Genomic DNA, 10633 nt, shown 5'->3' with positions numbered 1-10633 from the left:
ACACTTTCAGCACATGATAGCATAGATTATATTTCTGGATGCGCAGGAATATGTGTTCTTGATCTTATAACTCACTTGGTTAGGTCCAATAATGGTATCAGCAGAGTGAATATGTGGACAAAGCTGGCAACAGGGTTTGTTGCAAGGGAAGGTTCCAGGGTTGGTATTAGTGTGGTATGTCTTGTGGTTGTTGCTAAGAATCATCTTGAGGTTAGGTGGTTGTCTATAGGAGACTATGGGTCTGTCCCCCAGAGCCTCTCGGAGTTTAGTATCCTGTTCCAGTATAGGCTGTAGTTTATTGATAATGTGTTGGACAGGTTTAAGTTGGGGGTTGTAGGTGATGACAAGTGGTGTTCTATTGTTGGTTTTCTTGGGTCTGTCTTGAAGTAGATGGTTTCTAGGTATTCGTCTGGCTCTTTCAATTTGCTTTTTTATTTCTCCGGGTGGGTAGTTGAGGTTTATAAATGCTTGGTAGAGATCCTGGTCTCTGTCAGTGGGATTAGAGCAGATGCGGTTGTATCGAAGGGCTTGGCTATGGACGATGAATCATATGGTGTGTGCTGGATGGGAGCTAGAGGCATGTAGGAGTGGGTCTGTAACTGGAACAGCTTTATGAACAACATGTAGACTTGCTGCACCTTGGAGACGGACCAAACATGTCAATAGGACCATGAACTTTTGTGGGCACAACCCACTTCTTCAGATGACTGGAGGCATTAAAGGTCATAGAACCATAGAGCTGGAAGAGACCTCAGAAGGTCATCAAGTCCAGCCCCGTGCCCAAGGCAGGACCAAACCCAACTAAATCTACCCGGCCAGGGCTTTGTCAAGCCGAGACTTAAACACCTCTAGGGATGGAGACTCCACTACTTCCCTAGGTAACCCATTCCAGTGCTTCCCCACCCGCCTAGGGAAAGAGTTTTTCCTAATATCCAACCTAGACCTCTCCCACCACAACTTGAGCCCATTGCTCCTTGTTCTGCCATCTGTCACCACTGAGAACAGCCTCTCTCCATCCTCTCTGGAACCTCCCTTCAGGTAGTTGAAGGCTGCTACCAAATCCCCCCTCACTCTTCGCTTCTGCAGACTGAACAAACCCAACTCCCTCAGCCGCTCCAGGTCCAAAATGAATCGGGGATGGGGGAGGAGGAAAAAGAACGGAAAGGGGGGGGAATAGTCAATAGCAGCTGATGGAGAAGGTGCAAATTGTTCTCAAGTGCCCGTTGTTTGGTTTCAAGTCCAGGCTGTGGAAGGCAGCGTGCTAGCCAGCTACTGTCTTTATTCATACTTCTGGGATGGCCCCACACCTTCAAAGGAAGTTCCGTTCCAAGGCTCCCTGTGTGTTTGGGTTGTAGAATTGGCCTCAAACAACAGGGTGACTTTGAGCCCCGTTCGTGAGCGCCCAGGCAGGATAAAAGCTTTTCCGCAGTTTCGAGAAGCAATTTTCATTCTCCCTCGCCCCAGCTATTGCTCGTGGTTCGAGAGGCTACGCGGGGAGTGTGACATGAAGCCCGTGTCCGTCAGGCACTCGATCACCCCTGAGGGGACGCATTGTGTTTAGTGACAGGTCTGGGCGGCCCGTCCCTGCTTTCCCCGATTCGCTGTGTGACACGTGTGTCTACTTGGTTCCTAGAAAGGCAAGCGGAGAATGAGGAACCAGACCCCAGTGGTGGAATTCATCATCTTGGGCCTCTCCGACAGCCCTCACCTGAACCTCCTCCTCTTTGTGCTCCTCTTGCACACGTTCCTGCTGACCGTCATGGGCAACGTCATTATTGTCACCCTGACCCTGAAGGACCATCGCCTCCACACCCCCATGTACTTCTTCCTCCGGAACTTCGCCGTCTTAGAAATCTGCTTCACCTCGGCCATCGTCCCCCGGCTGCTGCACGGCCTCCTGACGGACAGAAACTCTGTGACCCTCCCTGGCTGCTTCCTCCAGCTCTTGTTGGTCTACTTCTTGGGCGCCTGTATGGTCTTCCACGGGTCCGTCATGTCGTTCGACCGTTACGTGGCCATCTGCCACCCCCTGCGTTACGGCACCCTCATGAGCAGCAGGGCCTGCTCCCAGCTAGTGCTGGGCTGCTGGGTGGTGAGTTTTCTGATCAATGTTCCCCCAACGTTTATCGTAACTCTCTTACCCTTCTGCGGCCCCAACGTCATTAACCACTTATACTGCGACACGGCCGCCCTGCTCCAGCTCTCCTGCTCGGACACGTCGCACATCGAGGTCATGGTTTTTGTTTCTACGACACTTATCTTACTTGGTTCTTTGACTTTCAACGCCGTCTGCTACATTCATATCATCTCCACGATCCTGCGCATCCCCTCCACCACGGGCCAGAAGAAGGCCTTTTCCACCTGCTCCGCTCACCTCCTGGTCGTGGTGATTTTGTACGGTAGCGGCATCTTCCGGTACGTCCGGCCCGGCCAGCGCGGCGTGCAAGACTTTGACAAAATTGCGTCGCTTCTGTACTGTGTGGTCATCCCGCTACTTAACCCCTACATCTACGCGCTCAGGAACGAACAGATCAAAGCGGCCCTCAAGGATGCCTGTTTGAGAGCATTTTCTGGGCGTTTGAGGCTCTCATGAACATCCCACACCCCAAGCTCAGTGGACAGAAGTGGACTTGGACAGTCAGTGGCTCCATGCCAAGCCTCCCAATCATCTTGGTGGGTCAAGGAGCCGTAGACAAGGATGAGTTTATCTCTCCGTTTTCATAGAGTGTGAGGTCACAGGTGTAAGATCCTTAATGTCAGTCCTGATGTGTCGATATCAGCGAGTTTGGAATTTCATCCACTTTGTTTTGCTTTCAACCTTGTAATTCCTGTCCCTTATTCTTGCTCAAATGAAAAAAAAAATATTACAACAGGCAGGTGCAAACTAAAAATCACAACATTCGGGTTCAGCCAAACGACAGGTTTTCAGTCTAAATTACGAGATAAAATATCACGTGCAAAGAAAAAGCGACCATATTCTTTTCCAAAATGTAGAAATAAAATGTTTGGAATGTTTGATATTGCTTCACACGTCTCCTTTTTCACCAAAGTTGTTTTCCAATTTCACTCTAAATTCTTTGACTTGACCTGGAAGGCCAATTTTTTTATGTTACAGAATAAAGAATTCCTTGGAAAGACTTCTACCGGCTCTGGTTTTAATTTCGATTGGTCTGTTTTTAGTGTCCTCTCAATGCGGGTGGGGAGGGGGTTCTGATTTTTTCTCTGTAAACGGGCTGCACTAAATCATAGAATCATAGAATACTAGAACTGGAAGGGACCTCGAGAGTCATTGAGTCCAGTCCCCTGCCCTCGTGGCAGAACCCAGCACTGTCTAGACCATCCAGCTCTTCGGGCATAGCTGCAGAATGAACGAGTGAAAAGTTAAGACCCTGGTATTTGGCATAATGGATGGTTCGAATAAGAGAGGCAGATCCCACAGGGAATGGGGAGATGATATAGCAGAGTGGTGCGGAGCTAGTCTACTGAAACTAAGCCACTGCACACTGGACAGGGAAAGATGGAAGGAAATAGTGAGGGAGGCATCGGACCCCAACGGGCGCTGAGCCCATGGCTGTTGATGATGATGAGGAGGAGGAGGTTGGACAGACACCTGTCAGGGATGGTCTAGATGGTGCTTGGTCCTGCCGTGAGGGCAGGGAATGGGACTCAATGACCTCTCGAGGTCCCTTCCCGTTCTAGGGTGCTATGAGTTGGTGATTCGATATGGAACTGACTCAAAAGCAGAGCGGGTGTGTTGCTCTGGGTTTCCCACCGGGCTCAGATCTCGACCCTGCATTTCTAATAATTTTCATCAAGGGCCTGGAATGAACACAAAGAAAAAAACTGAGCTGGGGGGGGCATTCAGTCCTGGGTGTGACATGTCAAGCCATGGGATGGGGTCTCCCACACTGACAAATTTCAAATTGGAATGGGATGGTTTTCGAAAGGAGGGGCAGGAGAGGAGTAAATCCCGGGAAACAGCCCCGGTTGGTGTTCTACAGGAGGTCAGAGTAGAAGATCAGAATTGTACCTGCTAGATTTTTATAATTTAGGTTTCTCTGAAAAATAAGGGTAAAAAAGGAATGTTTTTACAAATCAGTTATTTTCATTATTCCTTCTCCTCCACTTCGTGTTCTTGCTCTTTGCGCAATTATTAATCACTCATCTCTGAGATCCTCCACTTGGTTCTCATTTCTCTGTCATCTCTTTGCAAAAAACCCACATCTATGGGGTGCCCAGCTGTCTCTCCTTGAAGAGATTCGCTCTATTTATTCATGGAGCTTTTCGGAGCGGATTCTGTCCGGACCGTGCCGCCCACTCTGCTGTTGACTTTTTTTTTTTTAATTCTCCTTAAAGAGGCACCAGAAATGAAGAACCACACCACCGTGGAGGAGTTTGTCCTCTTGGGGCTGACCAACAACCGCCGTTTCAACACCGTCCTCTTTGTGAGGCTATTGATTGTCTTCCTGCTGACGCTAACGGGGAACATCAGTGTTGTCAGCCTCACCCTGGTGGACCGTCGCCTCCAAACGCCCATGTATTTCTTCCTTTGGAACTTCTCCCTCTTGGAAATCTGCTTCAGCTTCGTCATCCTGTCCCGGTTCCTCTACAGCCTCCCGACGGACAGGAACTCGGTCCCTCTCTCCGGCTGTTTCCTCCAACTCTTGGTGTTCTTTCTCCTGGGCACTTGTGTATTTTTCCATGTGGCTCTTATGTCCTTTGACCGCTACGTGGCCATCTGCCATCCTTTGCGTTACGACACCATCATGAGCACCAGGGTCTGCTCCCAGTTAGTGCTGGGCTGCTGGGTGATGAGTTTTCTCTTAATTTTCCCCCCAACATTTATGATTGTGCTGGTCAAAGGGGCCCTGAAGGACGCGGGTGGCAGAGCATTTCGCTTGTGCATGAGGCTCTCATGAAAACCACAAACATGGGAGAACATAGTGTGATGTAGTGTCAGCATGTTGCTGGATGCTATGCTTGGGCTGTGGGCTGTGGGCTGTGGGCTGTGGGTGACCCCTGCTGGCCTCTGTCTGTAAGCACAAGCCAACAGAGGGCATCTTGAGGGTCCCATGACAACGACCGAACTGGTCCTACCAGTTAAGGGAAGGGACAGGACAAAGGAAGTGAGTGTTGGGGGAGGGGGAGTCTTTGGTTGGAACCATGAAAGGGACAGACTAAGGAGGGGGCTGTGAGTCTAGGGGGCCAGGCACCCCATCTCAAGGGGTCTGAGGCAGCCTGGCCCTGACTCCTGTAGCCACATCACGTCTGTGCTGGGCTGTATCCTAGAGAAGCAATAAGCCCCCCTGTTCTACCGGCTGGCGGAGTTTGTTCTTGCTGCTATGGGCTGCAGGATCGGGGGGAATGCCGATGTGCCTTCACACATGGTTGGTCATGGACTTCATGCCTGGCTTCCCAAGGGATGTAGTGGGCCATGAGGTAAATGTATCGTCTTATAACTGCAATGTAAGACTAGCTGGTGCTTCTGCTGCCAACTTAAATCTTCAATTTCTCCCAGTTATTTTTGCATTGAACCCAATAATGTGTAGAATTATAGCCAGTCAGACATCAAGTCTTGATTTTTTGAAGACATCAGGAGCTAGAGAAGATGTTTGCTTGATACTTTGTTCCAGTTATCGACATTAATTAGTTGGGTTTTTTCTTGCTGAAATGAGAAACAGAACTAAAACATTGGGATTAAATTAACCAATTGGTTTGGCTTAAGCAAAACTAGTTCCATGTTGAAACAAGAGTGAACTTTTCATTTCCAAGGCACCTGGTTTCACAGGGGGTGTGGCCAGGCGGAACGCATGGGGAGTGAGTTTCTCCTGGTCTATCTCAGGACACTCTTCTGAAGGAGGGATGCTGTGTTCACCCAACGATCTTTCCATCGTGGAGCTGCTGATCCCATGGGGAGGGCGGGATGCAGAACACTTTCCGGAGCCTGGCACTACCTGGGTTTGACGACGGAACGTCATGAGCCGGAGCTGCCTGAAAATAAATGGCCATTTATACCCAACCTGAGAGTGTGTGCCAGACAGGGACGGGGAAAAGGGAGAAAGGGAAGGGCGAGGGGAAAGAAATGCGGATGGCCGTGTGGCGCTGACGGTTTTCTCAGAACACTCCTACTCTCCCCGATGATATTCCAGAAACCTAGAGTCTCCCCACTTGCTTTTATTTCTTCGAGCCATTCTTGTACAAGAATCACACGTTGTTTCCTCAAGCTGTTCCGCTCTATTCTGTTGAATTCGTGCTGCATGTTCCTACAGCAGGTTCTCCAGGGTGCAACCTGGACCTGAAGTACCACTACGGCCTCCGGGGCCTGGCCCACACGGAACGGGAAGGTCGACGTCAGACAGGCAACTCCAGCTATGTAAATCATGTGGCTGGAGCGATGTCTCTTAAATCCCCGTCCCTTTGAGTTCGATCTAGCAGGCCTGTGCTGCCCCGGCTAAACCCAACCCCCAACGATCGACCGTGGCAGCGTTGATCTTCCATGTCGTGCAGATGTGCCCTGACTGACCTGCTCACAGGAAGATGCTGTGACAATCTGCAACCCTTCCCAGCTGCTACACTTACACAGCCACCCACAGTCAGGGGCATCCTCAGCTGAGTCACAGGGATGCTCGTCCAGCCCCGCATGGACTAACAATAGAGGGGTGATAGCCAAATCCCCCCAGCTCCCGAGCCTAGGAACCCAGAGCTGCATTGTCCTGCCCTGGACAGGACGCCGACCGGTGTAAGTTTATTGCCCACTTTGCACCTTCCTCAATGTGGAGAACACGCACACCCGCTCGTCTTCCTGAGCCGATTTCCCCAGCACTTCCACCCACACACACTGCGTTAGCTAAAGTATCGACTAGATTTATTAACGACAGAAAGGGTTTAAGTGACTGCAGGCAGCAAGTGGACAGATCAAGGTGGGTTCCCTGAGTAATAAAAGTAAAATCACAACCTGAGTTGTACAAACGAGACAAGATTGAATCCAGCCTTGTCTCACCCTGATACACAACCCAATCCGGTCACAGATCTTCCATACAATGTCCTTCAGCCTGAGACCCTCACAGTGTCTCAATCACCAAAGAGGTAGGAAAATATGAATAAACAGAACCTATAGTATGCAAAAGTTCTCTGCCCACGCTGCGTGTGGAACATGGCAAAACAGAATGTCAGATTATGCGTTATCCATAGAGAGTCAGCATTGTGCATGCCACACAATTAAGACTTTCCAGCCAGGTGTAAGAGTATTTCTTTATTGGTAAATCTCTGCAAACTTCGATTTCACGAATGGTCTGGTAGCACTTTATAGACTCACAAAACATGTCGATGGTATCATGAGTCCAGTCATCTGAAGAAGAGGATTGTGCCCACGAAAGCTCATGATACCATCGACATGTTTTGTGAGTCTATAAAGTGCTACCAGACCATTTGGGTTTTTTACGTTTATCCTGTACAGACTAACTTGGCTCCTCCCTGAAGTTTTTGATTTCACCGTTGACATACAAACCTATGAAAAATTGTTTCCATCACTGATAATATAAACTTTCAGATAGACAAAGTAAGAAAAAGCTGCTTGAGAAACTAGAGTTTCGGTTAAGGAATTTCTTTTGTTTATTTTGACATGTAACATTAACAATTTGTGCTTTCATGGCTGTAAATGTTGATTTTTTTCATTCACTGTTCACATCACTAATAATTCTTGTCTGACTGCTGTTGCCATATGTGCCTGGAATTGTGAAAATTGAAGTTCTCAAAAACAAACAAAATGCTCGAAACTCACTATTTTGGGCAACTGTGCCCATTTAAATGGATACAAATAGGAAAAATGCTCTAAAGGGTATTTTGATCTCCCCTGTCGAAATTATGTAAAAAAGAAAAGTTGAATTCTGCCAAAGCATCCTAGAGAGCAGGTAAAGAACAGGCTGGGATGTACAGGGGAGAGAAGCGAATGTTGAAACCTGTAGGACTTTAGAAATGGGGAGGGGGGTTTTCAGTGCAAAAGTTGTTTCTGCATGTCTAGTACTAATCTAATGAAGTCCATGGGTCTCGGTGCAAGAGCTGACCTGTGCCTTCCACGGTGGGAAAAGGTGAATTAATCTAGCACGTCATAGTCACTATGATGAGTAGGAGGGGTGCTACCCCTTTTCTGGACATTCCACCAGTCAGTTAACTAAATTCCACGTAAGGGTCAAACCCAGAGGCTCCTTAAGAGTCTCCAGGAAGTGTTGGAAGGGAGCCAGGAGCGCCAATGATGAGAGAGTGTGAGTTTTTCAAAAAGCAATTTTTGTGTGATGAGAGCAAGAGCTGGGAGAGCGGAGGTAAGCCAGGAATCAGGAATGGCTTGCCAGTCATATCCAGGCCTATGAGAAGACTAACCCTTGGAACAACAGAGATGTGAGTAGAGCAGGGATTGTTTAGTTAAACACGGTCAGGTGATTGTCTTGAATTTTGGGTTTCTGGAACTCCTCTGTGTGAGCCCAGGTAACTAATGTGTAAACTGACTCCCGGGAATGCAAGTCTCTGTGTTTCTTTGGGGTTTTAAATTGACCTTTACTTCAATGGCTCTGTAAGATGTAGCAACCAAGTAATGCTTTACCAAGTATGTCTTCTTTGTTATGTTAGTAAAATCACCTTTTAAAGACTATGATCTATGTCTGTGTCCTAGAGGGCAGGAGGTTCTGTGTGCACACGCCTGAGACTGATGGAGACCTGTATCTAGTCCTGATGTTCCTCAATCCGCGCGGATGCTGATAAATCAGGGGAAAGTCTCAGAAAAAACGTGGGAATTATTGATGGAAACTGAAAACCTGCCTTGTGGTGATGAACGTAGAGCGGGTGAGCCCTGTAGAACTACTCCACAAGGCTGAGATTGTCAAAGTCCCCGGCAGAGTTCGGCTAGCCCACTTCTTTACTTATGATCCGAGTAGGTGCCCCACCGCACATCAATGAGCCATCGTCAGACCCCCTCCCAGTTTTCTCAGACCCGCTTTCACCTCCTTGTTGCGCAGCGTGTAGACGGCCGGGTTCAGCATGGGCGTCACCACGTTGCCAAACACATCCAGCGGGGTCACCAGCACTTCGCTCAGCTGGGGCTGGGTGTAGATCAGGGCGCAAGGCCCGAAGAACAGGGTTACCACGGCCAGATGGGAGGCACAAGTGGAGGCCGCTTTGCGCCGTCCTTCGCCCGCGTTCATCTTGAGGATGCAGTAGGCGATCCTGATGTAGGACACAAGGATGAGGGAGAAGCAGATCATGGGCACCACCCCGATGTTGGTGAAACTCACCGTCTCCAAGATGTACGTGTCCCCACAGGCCAGCTTGGCCACAGGGAAGATGTCACAGAAGAAATAGTCCACCACGTTGGACCCGCAGTAGGGCAGCGTGAAGGTCAGACTGGCAAGGATGGTGGCGTGGAAGGAGCTGCAGATCCAGGTGCCGGTGGCCAGGAGGGTGCACACCCTGCGGTTCATGATGAGCAGGTAGCGCAGTGGGTGGCAGATGGCCACGTACCGGTCAAAGGCCATGACGGTGCAAAGCAGGCACTCGGTGCTACCGAGGAAGTGGTAGAAGAAGGCCTGGGCCATGCACCCGCCCAGTGAGATGACGTTGTTCTGACCCGAGAGGTTGGCCAGAAATTTGGGGATGCTGACAGACGGGATTCCAAGGTCCACGACAGCGAGGTTGCAGAGGAAGAAGTACATGGGGGTGTGCAGGTGGGGGTCGCCGAGGACAGCTGAGAAGATGAGCAGGTTGCCCAGCAGGGTGCAGAGGTAGAAGGCTAAGAAGGTGAAGAAGAGGATGGTCTGGAGGCCGTCGGTGTTGGGGATCCCTCGGAGGATGAAATGAGTCACCATCGTGTGGTTGTCCAGCCCCATTTGGGACTCATTCCTGGGGTAGGGCAGAGAAATGAAGCCAGTGAGTTACTGAATCAGCCCGACACCCTACAGCTGCGATGTTCACCCTTCCCACCCTGCCCCCAGGACTCCCTTCCTCTAGAAGTGAAGAATTGTTCTCTCATTATAACAACAGTTGGGGTCAGGGACTCGCTGTGCTGGTGCTGAACGTGGAAAGAGAAAATGCCTGAATGTCGGAGAGTCGGGAGATGAATAGACAAAGTGACTCCTCCTATTCTGTTCTGTTCCATTTTATTCTATTCCTGTCTGGGCTGCTCAATTGCCTCCTTCTCTCCTGCGCTGTTCCTGTGTCTTCAGTCATGTGGGGGGGACCTTGCTGGTTGCTGTGCTGGGCGGGGGGCTGTGGGTGACACAACCCAGCAGGGCAGGGGATGAGTCATTATGCAAAGAGGGTCTCTCAACCTGTCCGACCAGCTACCCCCCAGGGAGAGAAACAAAGGTGGATGCCGCCCCTGGCTGGGGGGCAGGGCTGGAAGATGGTTAGTTTTCTGTCTGGTATCGAGGAGACAGCCTAGGGAAAGGGGCTGGGATTTAGGGGCCCTGTCTCCCCCATCTCAAGGGGGGCTGAGGCATCCTAGCCCCAGTTCCTGTAACCAGATTCCATCTGTGCTGTGCTGTATCCTGGAGGAGCAATAAACTCCCTCTATTCCACTGGCTGGGGGAGTCTGTTCGTGCCACTACGGGGGTGCGGGAGATGGGAAAACCCCAACGCGCCGTCA

At 50.0% G+C, this 10633-nt stretch overlaps 3 protein-coding genes across 3 annotated transcripts; 2 read left to right on the top strand and 1 right to left on the bottom strand.

Moving 5' to 3' along the window:
* Nucleotides 1-1637: 1637 nt before the first annotated feature.
* On the top strand, nt 1638-2889 carry LOC102451096 (olfactory receptor 6E1-like). The gene has a single exon (XM_006117388.4). It carries the CDS (start codon nt 1649-1651, stop codon nt 2591-2593), a length of 945 nt encoding a protein of 314 aa, XP_006117450.4. The 5' UTR covers nt 1638-1648; the 3' UTR covers nt 2594-2889.
* Nucleotides 2890-4367: 1478 nt separating this feature from the next.
* Nucleotides 4368-4919, top strand: LOC102450853 (olfactory receptor 6C74-like). The gene has a single exon (XM_075911865.1). It carries the CDS (start codon nt 4368-4370, stop codon nt 4917-4919), a length of 552 nt encoding a protein of 183 aa, XP_075767980.1.
* Nucleotides 4920-8942: 4023 nt separating this feature from the next.
* LOC102450618 (putative olfactory receptor 10D4) lies at nt 8943-9883 on the bottom strand. The gene has a single exon (XM_025181821.2). The coding sequence runs from the start codon at nt 9873-9875 to the stop codon at nt 8943-8945; it is 933 nt and encodes a 310-aa protein (XP_025037606.2). The 5' UTR covers nt 9876-9883.
* Nucleotides 9884-10633: the final 750 nt, after the last annotated feature.

This window comes from Pelodiscus sinensis, chromosome 30 (genome assembly GCF_049634645.1).
Source record: "Pelodiscus sinensis isolate JC-2024 chromosome 30, ASM4963464v1, whole genome shotgun sequence".
NCBI lineage: Eukaryota > Metazoa > Chordata > Testudines > Trionychidae > Pelodiscus > Pelodiscus sinensis.
This window is presented reverse-complemented; position numbering and strand designations above follow the sequence as displayed.